The sequence below is a fragment of the Hippocampus zosterae genome, chromosome 6 (assembly GCF_025434085.1).
Source record: "Hippocampus zosterae strain Florida chromosome 6, ASM2543408v3, whole genome shotgun sequence".
Taxonomy (NCBI): domain Eukaryota; kingdom Metazoa; phylum Chordata; class Actinopteri; order Syngnathiformes; family Syngnathidae; genus Hippocampus; species Hippocampus zosterae.
Window position 1 is genome coordinate 15,600,846 of NC_067456.1, and position 19,553 is coordinate 15,620,398.

The window sequence follows — 19,553 nt, forward strand, 5'->3', positions numbered from 1 at the left end:
AATGGGGGTGTTTTTGACCTTTTTTGAGTTGAGGTTGATGTGAGTCAACCTTAAAAGTGTCTCTTTTTTTAATTGCTCTATTCAATCTCATGAGGTATACCTTTAGGTGCACCTTGCAAAGGTGATTTTGCAATTCCTATGGTAAAATGAAATCTATGATTATCTGCAGTATTTAGAAACACTGTACCAATATATTTTGGATCATAATCAAATTCAATGCCTTTCAAGACACTTTTTTGTTTTACACTTTGCGTTTCTATTGTTTTACCTGTCTCGTGCATTGTAGCTAAAGTTTCACTCTATATGAAGCAGTTGATTTAATTATTTAATTGTACTCCAGTTAACAGGTCTTGAAATGGTCCCCTTTAGATTGGGCACCTAATCATGGCGAGGAGGGGGGGTTCTTTGTTTTTTTTTTGTCTACTGTATATGAATAAGGGTCAGCAAAATATAAGGACCGTTACCCAGCATCTCAAATACCAGCCTCCAAAATGGCGTATTTATTATTTTTTTATTAACCCTTCAGATCAAAAAAACAAAACATATCATTCGAGTGCTTGTCTTGCAGTGGTATGATTTCTGTCCCTGATTTCAGCAGCCACCCCACCTCCCCCTTGGCTGGTCAAAGTATTCTTGAGAAAGTCACCAAATCCTCTGATATAGTCCACACATGCATTGTGTTAGACCAGAGGTGTCCAACTCAAGGCCTGGGGGTCCAGATCTAACCTGCTACATTATATGTGCCCTGCAAAAGATGTTTCTTGCTAAAACACCAAAATTCCTGGAAGCCTTGTTTTGGGTGAGTTTGGTGATGAAAAACTCCTCACACAACCCTGACCTCAACCGTTTCAAAACCTTCTGAGTTGAACTAAAAATGGAACTAGCGAACTAAAAATGAACTGCGTTTGTGAAATGGAAAAATTCCTATATATTCCGATTTAAAATGTAGTAAAAAGTTCATTTGGAAAAAATCCAGTACAATATTTCTTAACTCTAAGGTTAACTCTAACTCTCTTAAGGTTTAGTATGATCATCTTGTTGGATTCTTCGACGTCTCTACTGCCTATACAGTATAGGAAACAAATTGTTCATAAGCTAAACTAGAGCATAAGTAAAACTTTACTTATTTTTCTTCAGAAACTGGAGTGCTTCCATGAGCCCTGGGTTTCCCCTCACTCCGAGTATTTCATGTTGGACACCCTTGAACTCCCTTTTCCTGTTTTCCTGCCTGAGCTTGTCACACTGAAGCACGGCATTCTGTCTGTACAGGTGATCTTACGCACGGGAAATGGAAAATGAATGTGCGTGAGGATGTGTTTTTTGCTTGTGTGTGTAGTGTGTGTGTGTGTGTGTGTGTGTGTGTGTGTGTGTGTGTCTGCGTGTGTGTGTGTGTGTGTGTGTGTGCATGTGTATGGTGTCTATACACGCATGTGTAAAGCATGCTGGGATACGGGGGCAGGCCCGAAACAGGATATGTTGGTAGGGAGTAACTAAAGCTTAAAAAAAGTCACATGATCTGAAACACAGAGTTGATTTATTTGGATTCAGAAAGAATCTGTTGCATGTGGTTTGGAGGAGAGAATGTTTTCCTTCGTTGCTCTCAGTATGCTCAGACACAACACATGGAAACATTTTCCGAGAGGCCGCTGCTCTGCCTGGGGGGGGGGGGGGGGTAAAGCTTGAGACCTTTATTTCTCCTCCCACTTTTCATCGTGATTAAATTGTATACATGTGCTTGCCATATGTAGAAATATCTTCTCGATGTATATTGGTAATCCACTCTGGCTTGGAGGAGCAATTACAAGATATGTTAAAAGCTGAAAACAGAATGTCAACCAAAGACTGGGCTCTTCACTCTGAAAGAGTGGCAGAGATTTATCAATAAACAGCCAATTTACAGCCTCGACTTTAACGTATAATAAATAGACTTCCACTCAAATGAGACAGTTGCATGTCTGCTCTATTGTCTGCCATAAATATGCTGGAAGGGTTAGTTAAATATTGATAACGCCAATTTTCTGCCTACCCAACACACACACAAACACGCGCGCGCTTGCGCACACATACCAAACCCCTCCCTCTTTCTCTCCTTCTATCTCGTGGTTATTTCACCCTCACAGTAACCTTGCTTATGCATATTGCATATGTAAATAACGCAACCCACCTCTGAAGTAATCGGGCGCATCCACTACAGAGCGGCATATTCCAGCTCTATGTTCGAAAGTCGGAACAGCAAAGGAATACCAGATATTTGTGTTTAAAAAAATACATCTAAATCACCAATTGCAAATTGATGCATTTCAGTTTTAGAGTTGAGTTAGGTTTGTGTACATTGTCCATTTAAAACCAAGTCACATTAAATTTAAAACCACTCAAAATTATTCAAAATCATAATTTCAGTTCTGGCACAATTAATTCCAAAAAGTGGACTTCTTACATAGTGAAAATTATATCTGGAGTGTCTGTCAAGAACTATGCTGTATTCTCTTGTACAGCAGAACTCCTCTACATCGATATCATGTTTGCAGCAAGAAATTTTTCACAACAGGGGGCTTTTCACTGTAGCAAATTTGATCTGAGATGTAAACACACACACACACACAAAACGTATGTGTGTACTCTTTATTTTTATTCCAACACGTAGTGCATAAATATGAGCATACACTTTTTTTGACACTTCATATAGCCAGCGTAGGAAGGAAGAAAAAGGGAAAGAAATTGCCAAATTTACGATCAGCATTCACTTTCACTTACATCAATTTCTTGCAGAATATCTTTTACTTTGCTTCCTTCATCTTTCATTTTTATTACTTTTATTCTGTCTTCAAGCCTGAATGCTTTTCTTAAATCCTTGGTCCGCAAAGGTCCGTTTCGTAGCCATGTTAGCAATGTAACGTTCGTGTTGCGTCTGAAATTAACAATAACAAATACTTCCTGGACTACTGCACTTCTGTAAACCAGTGTGGTGGTTGCTGTTGCCAGTCCCGAATGAAGCAGTAGAGGTCGCTGTGGCATGCTGAGGTTGGATTAGACTTTTGCGGAAGGCTTGTTTTCCTTGTAGTGAATCTCGTTGCGAGGCAAGAGCACAGAAAAATATTTCGTACAACCGAACAGGGGGACTTTTTGTTGTAGGGGTAGCAGAAAAGTGGGAATGGCTTTCATGCATTAACATTTTTTCACACTAGGGGGTATTTTCAACCATGTAGGTTTCGATGAAGAGGAGTTTCCCTGTAATGTTAAACTGGGGGTTTTACGCACGGTATGCTGCGAAGTAAAATACCTTCATGGTGCACTAAATACAGTATGTACTTTAAATCTCTTTCCACCGAATCGAGTCATATATCATTTCTTTTACATTTTGGATTGTGATGTTATCGATGATTGTATGATGAGAATGAACCTTGCCTTTTACATGGTTTCTTCACAACAAACTTTTGTCCAACATGATAAATTGTCGCAGCTCCTTAGCTATTTATTATCTGTATTAGTCAAGTTCAAACGTAAAGCTGAACACAGAAATGTGTTTCCAGTGGGTAAACCTAATAGACATTGTGCACATAATAACAGGAATTGATTAACAAAAAAAAGTTAGAGCAATTGCTGGTGATACTTTTGCTTTTCTAAAATTCACGTGAGCAGAAATCTGTTTATTTGTGACATCATCATAATCTACAAGCTGTGGTCTCACTCCGATCAGTGTATCTTTGTTGTTTTACCTTGTGATATTTGCTGACTTTTTTAAAATGTCAAGTTTTGAAACCTCGCTTTGTTACCCAAATGTATTTTGTTTGCGCTTAACATTTGTAAACAAAACAGTGATGTCTTGTATTCACCACCCGCAAAAGCAGGTACATTAACACCACTTCAGTGCATTTCACGACAAATGCTATGTCAACAAATGGGCAATACAAAGATAATAATACTCTGATTTGATTGACAGTATCTAATTTATGATATTAATTTAACAATATGATCATCGCTGTTGTGTGGAATACACAACCCCAAGGCCGATGTCTCACACAGGTAAACACTATATTATTTTTATTGTGTCTTGCTTAGAATGAGTAGAGGTAGAAAATTAGAAACAACTATGAGAATGTTGCAGTTCAGTTTTATACCACTCCAATGCACAACCACATTAATAAATCCACAGTAATATCCCAGTCAATGTCATTATCTCATTCACCTCACGGCGGTATCCTTGTAAAGCACAATTTTCCATACAATTTGAGTATTTAAACTCATTACATGGTGCAGGTGTGAAGTGCACTGTGTGCGTATATGAATATTTAGCTTTCTATATTTAGGAATGTAATTCACTTTTGGTCTTTTGACATTATGTACTTTATGAATCATAGAAAGCATTCAGCAAGAGGGTTTTAATTTATGTTGCCGGGCCCTTTCTGCTACTCTGTCAAACTGTATTTTATGGCATACATGGCAACTTTTACTGTATCACATTGTCTTTTGCACTGGTATCCTAAATGCAGCAAAGCAGATGCCCAAACAGTGGCCATTTCCTCAGTCCCTACCTAATGACATTCTTGTTTAATATCATTAAAGATGTGTGCTCGATTAAGACAATTTGCCCACCGATACCTTTTCATGAAGTGCTGAAGCAACAATTCCGTGCCATGCCGCACATTTGTATCAATCTGCTCAGTGCATTTTATATTAGACTCCTGCGAGAGCGCGTACATGCCAAGCTCCAGTTGACACTATTATCGGAGCATGATAACCGTAATGGCGGCTGTCCCCCTCATTCACCTTTTTTGGCAGGAAATCAAAGTAACATCCAGGTGTTCGGCATGATGTCAGCCATCTGCATGTGCGCACAAGCAGATGTAGGATGACAGATAATATCTCTACTAAGAGCTTTTACCTCACACCTCTGAGTTCTGTCACAAGGTTTGTATTATCAGAGGCAGTCCGAAAGACATCATCGACAGGTCCAGACTGTACAGTCACGATTTACTTTGTAATTTACCAAGCCAATGCCGAAAGGAACATGTATGTATAATCACGAAGAACACCAAAGGTGCACTTTCACGGTGTCGAACACTCCTGTTAACAGCTGTATCAAAAATGTTGTTCCTCCCATTTAGCTCAGCCAGAACCAAAATATCAAACAGACTTCTCACACATGATGCAAGCTCAGGTCCTCGCGCCATTATAAACTTCAACCAGTAAAGTAAGTAACAGTACAAACTGCATACATTTCAACACCCCTTAATTCTAACCTCAATTTGACTAGTTAAAAAAATTATGGGTTGTAAATACATTGTGTGTAACTGGTGGAGTGCCTCACTTGCCTAACTTCTGCACACAGCGTGGCTTCAGTTCCCACTTTGCTAATGTCAATGCAAATGGTTATCTATCTCTACAGTGGCATACGCTAGACTGCTGACCAATCCCGGGTGTGATCTGCCTTTTGCCTGACATGTGGATAGGTTCCAGCTCTCTGTGGTCCTGAGGTGGGATAAATGATCATGGGAAGGGATGCAGAGATAAATACCCCTTCCTGTTATACTGTACTGGCATCACTCCTGTTTTCCTCTTTTGTTTTGATATATTTACTGTGTATAAGCTACTCCATGATATTGACCCTACTACTGTATGCCACAGTATACATTTAACTATACTATAATGTACTATACTATACAACACACTATTGCACTACGATCCAAGCACTATCTGGTTTAGAACTTTAGACCATCAAATTAAGATGTAATAAAATGTTTCCCTAATGAGTTGCTAATACTTTAATGAGTTGCCACTAATACATAAAGGCAACACTATTGTAATATCCCCAAGAGAAAAACTTGAAGGTGTTTTTTTTTTCATCCCAATAGTGTGACACATACATTAGCTAGAAATAAACACACACAATCCGGATCCTATGGCCATGCATAACGAATGACCCAAACAGTTAAGGATTCAATGTCCTGCTCAAGGGCACCTCTGCAGGTTTTCTTGAGAAGTAAAGTGGTATATCTCCAGCCAGAAGCATGTGTTCTGCGCCAGCAATAGGACTGACCTGAACCAGTCAGTCTCAATTTTGTAACATCGGCAAATCTGCGCTGCATTCTGCTCTATCCAGCTCTACTACCGCAACTACATCTAGTCAGTTTAGTCAAAGCTATTTGAGTTTATTATACACTCGAGGAAGCTGCTGCTTTAGTCCTCAATGAGATCCAATATTAGTTTTGGCTTTTACAAGGATAATTGTACTGATTTAGCAAAATGTTATGATTGTGGTTTAGAGTGCTGTACAACTGCCCTGCATCATATGGAGAGGTATTTTTAAAATTTACATTTAATACATGAGAGGAGAACATTTTTCGAACATAAGTCAGATGCTGGGTAATTTCCAGTTCATCGACATTAATAAGGTTACTGTTGAAAAGAATCATCTGAAATTATCAAGCAAAAGTGACGGCACAGCGGTAGACTGGTTAGCGCGTGTGCCTTTCAGTGCAGAAGTCGTGGGTTTGAATCTGCATGGGATTTCTCCAGGTATTCCCACATTCCAAAAAAACATGCAGAATAGGTTAATTGATCACTCAAAATTGTACTTAGGTGTGATTGTGAGTGTGAATTGTTGTTTGTATATAGTATGTGTGCCATGCTTTTAGCTGGCAACCAGTTCAGTATACCCCGCCTTCTGCCCGAAGACAGCTGGGATAGGCTCCAGCACGCCTGCAACCCTTGTAAGGATATGCGGTTTGGATAATGGATGGATGGAAGTGACTATTACCTTATTCTGCTACTGGTCTATAAATCATTGAATGGTTTGGGCCCTGAATACATGAAACAGTTGCTGATTGAATATAAGACCAGTATGGTTCTGAGATTTGCAGTCTTGTGTCAATTAGTGGAGTCCAAAGTTCAAAGCAAATATGGTGAAACTGCATTTAGCCGCTATGCTGCACACAAATGGATTCAGCTGCCAACACAAGTGACGTTAGCCCCCCAGTGTGAATGCTTTTAAATCCAGGTTAAAAGCCTTGCTGTTTTCTAATACCGATTCATATTTTAAATCATGTTTTCCTTTTAGTTGTTTTACAAACCTACTTTGATTTCTTTCCTTTACTTTAAAATGCTTTGATGGTGTTCTAATAATGTGTTTTAATGTTGTTAATGTATGTTATTTTAGACATTTGTCCGCTACTGTACTTTTGTTTCCTCTGCTTTGCTTCTGAATGTTGTTCACTTTTGTGTTTGTAAATGCTTGCACACAAGTTGTTGTTGTGTCTTTGCTTGTGTGACGCACATTGAGTTGCCTCTTGTATGAAATGGGCTTTATAAATAAAGCTGCCTTGTCGAGCCTTGCCTTACAAAGGCAGAATTCTTTGTATTCTTTTATTGAATTGGATTTCATTTTGAAAGTGTACCTCGTGAAGTGTCTTCCTATCTACCGGCGAGATTGTGTGTTTTTAAAAACAAAACTGCATCCATTTCATTTTCCTTTAATAATAGTCTGAAACTGCATTGTGCTGTGCTACTAGATCCATCCATCCACGATTAGTAGCCTGCAATGCAATCCTGCTCTATACTATACTGCATTTACTGTATATAGTAGACTACAAGGTACCATACAAAACTTATACTCCAAAATGCTATACAGTCTTGTCTGTTGTAACTATACTACTCACTTCAAACAATAGGTTCTCTTGTGTGTATGGCTTAATATATCCTGCTGTACTCAATGTGACCGTTCAAGTCAAGTGGCTGTTGCCGCACTAACATTTAAAAAGCATGGAACGCGTTTAGTGAAATGCAGTATGGCCATACTTATATGTGCATTCTGAATGAGGCATATAGTGATATTTGCGTATAACAGAAGCACCACCTCCCTCCCATTGGACGGCGCCTGTGTGAGGGCGTGGCAAGGAAATATGAGAGTTGCAAACCCATGCCCTTACCGAGTAGACATGGAGCGCCATGTACATGGTTTACTCGAACCGAACAGGAGTCTCAACTAGAAAGCTTGTCATTTCTTCTGTTAAAAAGGCAAAATATTTGAAAGACCGGAGGAGAAGAGCGGACGGCCCTGTTGAGGATGGAGTGTGCTTTTGACGCACAGAATCTGATCTCCATTTCTCTGAGGAAAATCCAGAGCTCCAGGACGCAGCGAGGAGGGATAAAGCTCCACAAGAACTTGCTCGTAACGTACGTGCTGAGAAACGCGAGGCAGTTTTATATGAGCAAGAACTTGTCGCCGACGCCAAGGACGCAGCAGTACGAGGATGTCGCCGCAGCCAGAGAGACGCAAGAATACCTCGAACTGACCGGGAGCTTTACGGAGTTGGCCAATGACTTCTACTGCAACTTTGGCGGCATGGACTCGGACACTTGGCACTGCGGAGCTCCCCAGCACCATTCCAGCTGCCAGTCTGCAGAGGTGGCGCACCAAGATGCGCCGGCGTGCGCAATGGTTCCTCCAAGTGACTCTGACCTCATGGTGTCGGAAAGCTTTTGGACTTGTGCGGACAAACCCGTTTGGGAGTCACACGCCCCAAGCTCACAGGTCAACCACAAGACTGTCCTGGATCTGGACACGCATGTGGTGACGACTGTCACCAACGGATACTTCCACTCGGACTGTTGCGCGCAGCCAAAACAATCTCTGGGCGCGCAGTGGTACGCCAAAAAGAGACGGGTTGACACGAGTTATCATATTGTTGAGCCAGAGTTCTATTTGTCTGACTTTGGGCCGGTGCCTTGTAAACGGTTGAGGACTGATGAAGATTCACATTCAGACTCAGAAACGTTGGACTCCACGAACATCTCCAACCTGATCTCGGTATTGGGTTCAGGTGGACTATCTGAGTTTGTGAGTTGGCAGCACACGGACCTGGAGCAAATATTTGCCTCGCAAACTATTAGTTTAAAACACACATTGTTAACAGGCAGCGGTTGGACGCGAGCAATCGAAGCATTTTGATTTGTATGATTGTGGCTCTGTGCCGTTTTATTTCATTGCTTTCTAATAAAAGATGTCACCAATAAAATACGCTTCTCTCTGCTCTGTTATTAAATGCAATGTCACATCCCCTTCAATATAAGCAAATTAACGTACCAGACAGTCGTAATAATAAATGGCATACATACAATAATACTAGTATGTATGCCATTTATGGAAGTAATGCCGATATACATTCATTAAATTCATGTAGTGCGCTATATTGTTGGCGCGTCTGTAGTTGCAAAGTCTCTGGGTTGTTTACTGGCGAGGTGGTTTAATGCGGGATTCTTTGCAGCGACGCTGGAAGAGCTCCGCCATGTGGCTAGTAACGAGATATACATTCTCACGAACTGCATAGGTGTGCTGTGTTATTTGGGAAATATTCTGTAATATGTATCCTTGGCCATACTGACCAGCACATGTATTTAAAGTACAATAATGTCTACAATCATCTCTTGATATCGATTAAGAGGTTGAGCATTATTCATGACTGGTGTTTATAACATCAACATTAAAACATTCGTGGGTTCCTAAAGATATGATAATGATGTTATTGAGGGAGAGGTTGATTTAGTTAACGTTATTTGATAAATATTGAGTCTGCATCAAAGTCGAAAAGCAGGTATTCAAAGGGCTCACAGTTATTTTTACGGGCTGGGTCCGGGCGGGTGGGGGGTGGTGGTGGTACGAGCGGCTCAGAATAGACGCGGAGCGCGTCCTTGAGACATGACTGCTCGAAGCATTGGCATCTTTTAAGACATCACCGCGTCGACCTGACAGGATGTTGTTGGCCGTTTTTGTCAGAACCGCGGTGAGTGTATACTGAGTTTATTTCGCAAATGCTTGTATAAACTAAAGGTAAGGACAGTAACGTGTGTTTGTTTTGATTGCACTGGGACGGTTTGACAGGGGGTGGGGCGAAGCCTGCTCGGGACTGCCTGACACTATTGGCTTTAATATCACTCGTCTATCTTCCATAGATTCTTATTTGACATGGTGCCATGAAAATGAAACACGGCGCGTCCCTGTCGCCATGAGACTACCCCTGCTTTCTTTTAGCAGGCCGTGCGTGTCATTAGCTTTGTGTTTGTGCAAGCTGCTAACTGACCGACTATTGCACCACCTGACTTTTAAAGTTTTCCATTGATATAAACCGCGTGTTCAATACACACATCGTGGTTTTAGGTATGCATAAAATACATTACGACGAGTCATACGAGTGATTTTTAATTATGACTGGTTGGTCTCGAAATAGAAGGATGAATAAAACAATATCAAAGGGTCATCGGAGTGTATGCACGCACTATTTCCGTGTTTGGGTTACGACGGCGTGCCAACTTCCGGTCGCTTGTTGAACGCAAAGTGATAACATTGATGGCATCAAACCAGGAATGGCGCTACACCGTGGCTCGGGGGGTACTCCAGCCCCGTCAAAAATATATGTAGCCCCAATAAAGCCCCACAGCATTTTATATTATATTAAATACGCCGTTATTTTCAAATTATTTTATCACCCCCACCCCCATTGAATCGGTCAAGTGCCCCTTTAGCCCAGGAACAGAAAAAAAGGTGACGCAGCCTATCCATCAAACTCTTTATAATATGCTGGCTGCCCCCTGGAATTACCTCATGTGGCCATAAATGATGTACAGTATTGCCTTTCTAATTTGCTCCAGTTATGCATGTGACGATGAAGCGATCAAAGCACCATATCTGATTTAATGAGCTGATTTATGATCCAGATGCAGAAAAATTGAGGTTATGAAAACTTAAAATGACAGCCAACAATAAAACAATAACAATGACCAGCATACGCTACTAACTGCAAGATGAGAGTAAATGTTCCCACTGCTCGAAAGTTTCCCAATCCCTGTGCCCGGAGTTTGCGACCCAACGGCCGACGTCATGGCTTTGCCGGCCGGGTGACAATTGGAGAGAGAGAACGAGTGCAGCTCTGTGATGTGAGCGGGGTGAAATGGAGAGAGACGGACAGACTATGATTGCCAATTCGTTGTTGCCACACTGAAATTGTCTCGCCAAATTTATAAACTTATCATCTCCTGCTCTACCAGCGCACTGGTAGAAGTGTTCAAATACAAATCTGAGTTGAATTGCTGAACATAATGGCCGACACGCCCCAGAATTGGCTAGATGAACTTTGGTGACATTTCCACTTCGAAAAACATCAGCTCCAAACTATTGAAGATAAGATAAGATAAGATATCCTTTATTCGTCCCACACTGGGGAAATTTACAGCCTCCAGCAGCAAGAATCTATGTAGAAAGAAGAAAGGAGAAAGAGAAAAAAAAACAACAAACATCTTTCAATTAAATACAATATGAACACAATGGATAAATCACAGTACTGTTTACATTTTTCCTTCACATAATTTAATTATTATTATTATTATGATTGTTATTTTGTATTCATCAGCCTGACAGCAGTCGGTAGGAACAAGCGTCGGTATCTCTCCTTCTTGCAGCGCGGGTGTAACAGTCTCTGGCTGAATTGGAATAACATAAACACACATTAAGACACATTAGAATAATGAGGTTATTTTTCCTCCAAGGGGTGAAACAAGCAAAGACCGGAAGCACATAACACTCCTCAGCTTTGACCCGTAAATGCTTAATGGCGTTGCCTTCCACACACTGTAATCCATTTCACTTGGCCGTTTCCAAAATGGATGAATGGACAACTTTGGACTACAAGTGTAAAGTAGTCCTTGAAGGAGTAACTTTTGACAATTACAGGTTCTTTCCAAAATAGAACACAAGAATACAAAAGGGTTAGTGGTCTCAAAATATTATGTAAAAAAAAAAACAACAAGCTTTGATGGTGATAACCACAAACTTTATTTGGCTATACAGATTATTCACATGTGCCCATGTTTGTTTCACCATTCCAAAGGTTCGAGTGTGTTAGCCTTCTATTTTAAGTTAACATGGTGCGCACAAACACATCTGCTTTTCTGCTTTGTTGTTTTGGTGTCAGTTTTCGCAATTTCAATCATTTATCCAACTGAAATGGAAGTTATTTGTAAACCATTTGAAATGATGTTTACAGCACTAATACAAGCTAAATGATTGCAGACTGTTTTCTCTTTGCCAGACAAGACATATTGATTAATGATCCTCTGACATCAGTCAGATTTGTAGGCCAATTCAGTGCGAGTGTGCGGATCCAAATGTTCGATCTTTTTTTTTTTGGCACACGGGTGACTCAAAAGAAGTACAAGAGAGTCAAAATAGTTCACTTCTTTGTTTGTTGGCAGGTTTGTGCAAAATCTAGTCTGTGCGGCTTCATGGTCCAACGAAGTATCAATTGAGTGTAGTGTAAAAGTAGATTATAATGTGTACGTGTAAGATCTGACTATACTGTACAAGACATTATTCAACATTTACTGTTTATGTGATTTTTACATGAATATTAGTTGTATGTATGGGTGTGAGGGCGTACAATCCGGATTGTTAAGCTTTGTCAGAAATCTTTCTCATTCTCATCTAAAAATGTCTTTTCCAGTTGCGGCCTGGCATGATGAAGCCATGCCACATGCTCAGACCCATTACACACATTCAGGAGAGGTCCCTGGTTCACCAAGAGGGTTTGCCGAAGCTGCCTGTGCCACCCTTGAAGCAGACGTGTGATAACTACCTGGCTGCCCTGGAACCTATTGTCAGTGAAGAGGAGCTGGAACACACACGGAAGTTGGTGGAGGAGTTCCTCAAAGGTGGCGTAGGAGAGCGCCTGCAGAAAGGTCTTGAGCGACGGGCCCGAAAGACAGAGAACTGGGTAAATGGCTACAGGACCGTCGCGCTCCTTTATGTTGCAGGTTTGAACTCACCCATTATCATTTGCAGAGGTGGCAAAAGTACTCACACGCCGTGTACGTAAGTCGAAGTACATATTGTGAAAAGTGAAATGACGGTTATGTACCTAGAACAGAAATTCTACTATCAATTGAATACAATGCCTATTTTGATAATGTGGCACAATAAAACTTCTCTGCACACAAAATAGTTTACCATACCTGTCAACTCATACGGTTTAGCCATAGTTCATACGGATTTTGTGGTGAATCTTACGTATATGGCCGTATCGCACAAATCATACGGATTCTGAAAATTTCCGTCTTTTTTTTTTCCCCCCCTAACGGGTAGTTCCGTTTGCTATTGCCCAGAATGGTGCTAGTCTACTCGAATGCTTTCATTTCCAAAGTAAATATGAGTGGATGCTGTAACTTTGAGCCGATGGGTCAGCATTTGGAGTTGGTGAAAAAAGTAACGCAGGAATACAACTCTGAACACAGTAGTACCACTAAGTAGAATGATGATTAGACATTAACCAGACATTGTATTATGGAGATCTACAATACATATCACTGAACATTTCGTGGGTTTTTCTTCTGCCGATATTTTGACATATAAAATGCTTTGGTATGTTATAAGGATTTTTTTGCTCTTTATAAGGATTTTTTTGGTAGTTTATACAGGTTGGCGCTCCGAAAAGTTGACAGGTATGGTTTACCTGTTTTTTTTAAGAAGCTTTCTGTAAACAGATACCTGAAAAATCTTCGTAGCAAAGTACTTGGTTACTTCCCACCGCTGACCATTTGGTGTGTCGGCAATGAATACTTTTGTAATCTGAATCTGCGGTGCCCTCTCGGCTTGTTATTTCATAGCTGTCGGAGTGGTGGATGCAGTCGGCCTATTTAGACTGTCGGATGCCGGTGGCTGTCTACACCAGCCCCGGTGTTGTTCTGCCACGCATGCACTTCCACGATCGCCAAGGACAGATGAGGTGAGCCACCGGCCACAAACCACAGTTCGAATCGATTTCCACCATTGTAAACACAAGTGTCAATACAGAACGCAAAACAACTAAATACTCTGCTTCGTCAAGTTCTTCCTCCACCATATCAGACAAGAACCTTTATAGATAATAAATATTTTAAGAGGAACAATGTAAGCTTAGTGTAAACAAGTTCACATGCAGCTGGAGTTTCAAGCCGACCTTTACTCATGCTTTCTTCACCATGCCGGCTATTTTTATAGCGGGCTGCTCCTAGTATTGCTCAGCTGTTTTCAACTGCTGTGACCCGCGAGATATGCGGCGAACATGACAACCACATGCAGCAAGAGTCTAGCAAGAGCAGCGCAGTGTTTTCGTTCAAGACATTATTTGTCATGCGTAATGTGTCAATAACACAAGTGGCATCTCCTCTGCAGGTTTGCGGCTAAATTGATTGCCGGAGTCTTGGAGTTTAAAAAAATGATTGACAGGTGAGTTTGACCAAACATTCCAAATTGTACAGTGGAACCTCAAAACTGAATACCCATGGAAGTCATGCTTCATGTACCTAAGCGTGTCATACTAAGACTGCAGTTCATTGAGCATGGAATGATTACTTCTGCGTGTATTCCTCTTTCTAGGACACTTATTTCAAAAAGCACCTGCACCTTCCAATTAAGGTGTTAAAACAAAACTCATCACAGTTTCACATTCCATGCAATAATGCTCCAGTGCGGTACAGGATGCTTTGTTGTTTTTAATCGGTTTACATCTTTTTAAACTTTTATGTTAAGAGTGTTAAAGTAAGCTTCCCACAATCAAGATTTTGGAGCTGATCACAGATGCGTTCAGAAGATGGACCACTCTATCCACTCTATTTAAATTTTGTTTATTTACTCGACAGTCGACCTCCACTATTCGCGGGGGATTAGACCAGGTCGGCCCACCACTAGCGCAATTCTGCCGATAATTAACGGCCATTAAAAAATGCATTGAGAAAAATAATATAATAATCATCAAACCATCAATTTCTTGCAAAATCATGAAGGACCTTCAAAGTGTGGAAAACGATTGACCAATTGGCAAATTATGACGAAATAAACACAGGTTTGGCATAAAACGGCAAGTTTTTGCCGATTCGATTCAGCCAGCCAGATCTGTGTAAAGTTTATTAAAATATGATTCATTTGATTCTCTTTTTTTTTTAGTCAAGCCTTTGACGACCAGTGGTTCACTCTTTTTACTGAGACTAAGATTAAACGTGGTTAACTTATTTTGACACTTTCATGACAGTAAAAGTTAAGTTTTCTGTCCATTTGTGTCTTCTTGAAGTCGGATGAATCTTATTCTCATTGTGAAATGTTTTACTATGGAGACAAATTGACCTTTGAACAAATGGATAAAATTTCCAATGGGGGAAGACATTTGGAAATCCAGACAAATCAAAAGTCAAGCGTCATAGATTGTGTTGGGCTGTCAAGGTTATACTGTTTCCAACTGTTTTAAACCAAATAAACATGGATTATCATGCAAAATAATTTGTTGATGCATCACAGTGAAACCCTGCCAGTTGAGTACCTGAGCAAGAAGCCACTTTGTATGGACCAGTATTACCAGATCCTTTCGTCTTGCCGAATCCCAGGACCAAAGAGAGACACTGTTGTAAATTACGCAATTGGCAAAACGCCTTCCACTCACGTCACTGTCGTTCATAACTTCCAGGTACTCTAGATGGCACCGTTGTACTTCTCATAGATCTGATTCAAAACAGAATGAACTGATCCAGCCTGTTTGTTTTCCCTTGCAGTTTTTTATCTTGGATGTATACAACAGTGACGGGACCCCACTGACAGTAGATCAAATTTACATGCAGCTGCAAAAAATTTGGAACACCTCTTTGCAGACCAACAAGGAGCCCGTTGGTATCCTAACGTCACAGCATCGGAACACCTGGGGAAAAGCATATAATAATCTCATTAAGGGTAAGCAGACACAAAAAATGGCCTTCACTCCGCTTCAAAATCGCATCCCGATATTATCATCAAGAGCCATTTGTGTTTTTTTTCCTCACTCTGCAGATAAGACAAATAAGGAGTCAGTCCGTGCCATCCAAAAAAGTATCTTCACTGTATGCCTGGATGCTCCGATGCCTCGCGTGTCAGACGAACTGTACAAAAGCCGCGTGGCTGCACAGATGCTGCATGGGGGCGGGACTCGCTGGAACAGCGGCAACCGCTGGTTTGACAAGACGTTGCAGGTGAGTGAATGTCTCTCCCATTGATCAATAGATACAGATATGCTGGTGACTCAGAATTGTCGTATGGATCATCCACAGTTTATTGTTGGTGAAGATGGTACCTGTGGATTGGTGTATGAACATGCACCTTCAGAGGGCCCACCCATTGTGTTCCTCATTGATTATGTTGTTAAGTATATGTAAGGTTACTTCTATTGTGTTTGGATCAACTTTCTTCATTCATTCATTTTTAAATGGAATGGGAATGATTGATAATCGTTGTTTTTTTTGTCACAGGCAGAAGACAGAAATAGTCCGTTCTCCCATGGTTCCTTTAATGATGCCTCAGAAGCTGCGTTTTAACATTACCCCTGAAGTCAAGAGAGACATTGAAAAAGCCAAACAAAATATGAACATGTACGTGTGTGTGTGTGCATGGTTAAAAGTATAATAACCATCTCGATTTGTCCTCGTCAAATATTTTATGCACCTTCTTGTTTTCTTTATGCTGTCAGAATGGTACACGACCTGGATGTGAATGTTCTGATGTTTTCTTATTTTGGAAAAAATGTGCCAAAGCAAAATAACCTAAGTCCGGATGCCTTCATTCAAATGGCTCTCCAACTTGCCTATTTTAGGTAAGGAATCACCTTTGACATCTAAAAAGATGGCGCACGTCGATGGAGTGGTTGCTTGGTCAATTTGCCCAATTTTTGCATTTCAGGATGTATAACACATGTTGCGCTACATCTGAGAGTGCATCATTACGAATGTTCAAATACGGAAGAACGGATGCAATACGTGTCACGACAAAGGAGTCATTGAAATTTGTCCAAGCAATGCAGGACCCAACTAAGCAGGTGTGGTTACTTGTTGGAATACAAAGTATACTCAGGGCATTGAATCACTCACAACTCAACCGGTCTGGTTGACAATCTGTTCAATGTCCTGAGAATGCAATGACTTGTATGGATGAGAACATTTACAGTCTTGTTGCAATACAGCTTTCTCTGTATTTACGTTGTCTGACTGAGCATCAAATCTTGCCGACAGAACACTGAGAGATTAGCACTACTGCAGAAGGCTGCTCAGACACATAAGGAGAACGCATACAATGTGAGAACTCAAAATTGGAATTTCAGAAGTATGCTCTTTATGTCAACTTGGCTCCTAAGCAACACTGTTTCTCTTTTAAGGCCATTCACGGACAAGCCATTGACAGGCATCTTCTAGGACTGAGGTTGCAAGGTATTGAAGACCTCACATCCATGCCTGAGATATTCATGGACACATCTTTTGCTGTGGCTCACCATTACAATCTCTTAACCAGTCAGGTATGTTCATCAAGATAGAGTGAAGAAAGTCTTGTTAACATTTTTGAGAGTGCTGAGAGCGTGTTTTTAAAAAAAAGTGTGACTGCACTGTGATTCAGGCCTAACGATCTTCTGTTCTGAAAATGTGTTTTGGAAGAAGATGACATGCAAAATCCTGGTCCAGAAAAGTACTGGCGCTGTGTACTGTAAATGTATATAGCTCTGCTATTCTGCTCATACTTTATTGCGACACATTTTTCATGTTGCACTCTTATATTAACGAGCCCTCTAATTCAATGTGAACGAAACTGTATTCATTTTTCAAAGCAAAACGGGAAGCAAAAGCACATTTTAGACGTATTATTATTGCGTTTATAGACCTCAGAAGCACTTGACTAGAACATAAATGTAATGTTTTGAAAGACCCGGTTATAAAATTATCTGGGATCATAACTACCTATCTTATGTTTCGAACAAACCAATCTGTGTCAAAATCAACAAGTCAAGAATTCAACGAGTTATGTTTCCTTTATTCGAGCCAAATTATGCGAGGGACTACGGCAAGCGAGGCTCCCTCTAGTGGTCATTTGCCAGCATCTCCGTGGAAAGACAAGACGGGACCGTCGAAAACTATGATTAATGTCAGAAAACTGCCAGCAGTCGTCACCAAATCCATCCAGAAAATCCAAAATACAGTACTGTCTTGGGGGATCGTTCTAATATGTGCCGTGGTTGAATTGGTCCTAAGTAGAGAAGTCTACATACATTTTTCTGAAAATTCCTTGTAGTTTTCTGACATCAAGCGACATTAATGATCCAACTGGAGATTGTTTTTCCAACTTAACATTTCCTTAAAAGGTACGATTTTCAGTTTAAAAAACGTTTTTAACGCACAGTGATTAAAAAAGATATATTGTAGCCACGTCTGACGTCGGTGACAAAACAAACTGCATGAATATTGCTTAGATGAGGGGTCTCCAACTTGGTGCCCGCGGGTACCAGGTAGCGCATGAGGACCACAACAGTAGCTCGCCAGTGCTATGATTGTGTGTCTATCGATGTAATATTATTAAATGCAATTTGTACAAATGTTATTTCAGACGTGTATCCATTTGGTAGCCCTGCACACAATCAGGACACATGAAGTAGCTCTCATTCTCAAAAAGATTGGTAACCCCTGGCTTCGATATTCAGCAAGTTATGATGTTTTAAAGTATGCTCATGTCCACGTATTCAATCAGAAATTCGTGAACTTTCCTTTAGGCAGGTGAAAGCACTCTTCTGGTTCAACTTTACTTCCAGTGTATGCAACTCACGGCACTGCCAATATCCGATGTGCATGATACGCCCAAATCGTTAGTGTTTTTGTTTGTTTGTTTTGTTTTCCATTTTGCATTTGTGCACAAAATTGCAAAAAAAGTTGGAATGAAAACTGACAAAACATGTTTTTTTTAACTTCCCGTTTTGTTTTGAACAACAAATGATACACAGATGACCTAACTTCCTCAAAATTAATAAACACATAAAATATGTATTTTTATGTCATCTCTTCTTGTTTACTATTGTTCTGAAATTTGCAAATTGGGATATGATCATTTGGATATGATCCAACTAAAAATGTGTGTGAACAGTGTATTTTTTGATGCAATACAAATAGAATTTGAATGTTGTTCTGCTGACATAAGAACTTTCAGAAAAGTTCTTAAATAATGTATTTTGACTTTCTTTTTGGGGTTGCCTCTCATTTGTTTACTTATGTGTGAGCCGTCATCTTCACCATGCCTGTTGGTTCCAGGTTGGTTCCAAGACCGACTGCGTGATGTGCTTTGGTCCAATGGTGCCAGATGGCTATGGAGTGTGTTACAATCCCATGGATGAGCACATCAACATCGCAATTACAGCTTTCAACAGCTGCGAAGAGACAAATGCAGCCAAGTATGCACAGACTGTAAATGATGCTCTGTTGGACATGAGAGCTCTGCTGGAGGACACAGCTTCAGCCAAGCAGTGAACCCACACACAAGCCTGGAGTGTTTTTTTTTTTTTTTTTAGAGGTGCGGGGTTCCTGCCAGGCTACATGAGAGCTGGAAATTAAGCACCACTCGCTGACAAGGATCTTTAATGCACTGAAAGTCTGGGAGCGCAACTTACTTGTTTGTAAAGTTTATGAGGAGCTGGAGGCGGGACACTTTATTGAAACGAAACCCGAGTCTGACTGATAGAAATGATATATTTTGTTACATG

The 19,553-nt window shown here is 40.6% G+C and overlaps 2 protein-coding genes across 2 annotated transcripts; both read left to right on the top strand.

Moving 5' to 3' along the window:
* The first annotated feature begins 7,894 nt into the window (after positions 1–7,894).
* On the top strand, positions 7,895–9,014 carry LOC127602144 (immediate early response gene 5-like protein). Its single transcript, XM_052068046.1, has one exon. The coding sequence runs from the start codon at positions 8,063–8,065 to the stop codon at positions 8,945–8,947; it is 885 nt and encodes a 294-aa protein (XP_051924006.1). The 5' UTR covers positions 7,895–8,062; the 3' UTR covers positions 8,948–9,014.
* Positions 9,015–9,619: 605 nt separating this feature from the next.
* On the top strand, positions 9,620–19,357 carry LOC127602128 (carnitine O-acetyltransferase-like). Its single transcript, XM_052068013.1, has 14 exons — positions 9,620–9,779; positions 12,492–12,761; positions 13,651–13,769; positions 14,198–14,251; positions 15,317–15,482; positions 15,568–15,742; positions 15,839–16,017; positions 16,096–16,196; positions 16,294–16,413; positions 16,512–16,634; positions 16,721–16,856; positions 17,050–17,112; positions 17,193–17,330; positions 19,105–19,357. Exons 1-14 carry the CDS (start codon positions 9,750–9,752, stop codon positions 19,318–19,320), a joined length of 1,890 nt encoding a protein of 629 aa, XP_051923973.1. The 5' UTR covers positions 9,620–9,749; the 3' UTR covers positions 19,321–19,357.
* Positions 19,358–19,553: the final 196 nt, after the last annotated feature.

Coding starts and splice junctions, on each gene's coding strand:
- LOC127602128 (XM_052068013.1), top strand. CDS start 9,750: ATGTTGTTGGCCGTTTTTGTCAGAACCGCG. Junction 12,762..13,650: donor CCCGAAAGACAGAGAACTGG/GTAAATGGCTAC, acceptor GTTATTTCATAG/CTGTCGGAGTGGTGGATGCA. Junction 14,252..15,316: donor TTTAAAAAAATGATTGACAG/GTGAGTTTGACC, acceptor GATGCATCACAG/TGAAACCCTGCCAGTTGAGT.
- LOC127602144 (XM_052068046.1), top strand. CDS start 8,063: ATGGAGTGTGCTTTTGACGCACAGAATCTGATCTCCATTTCTCTGAGG.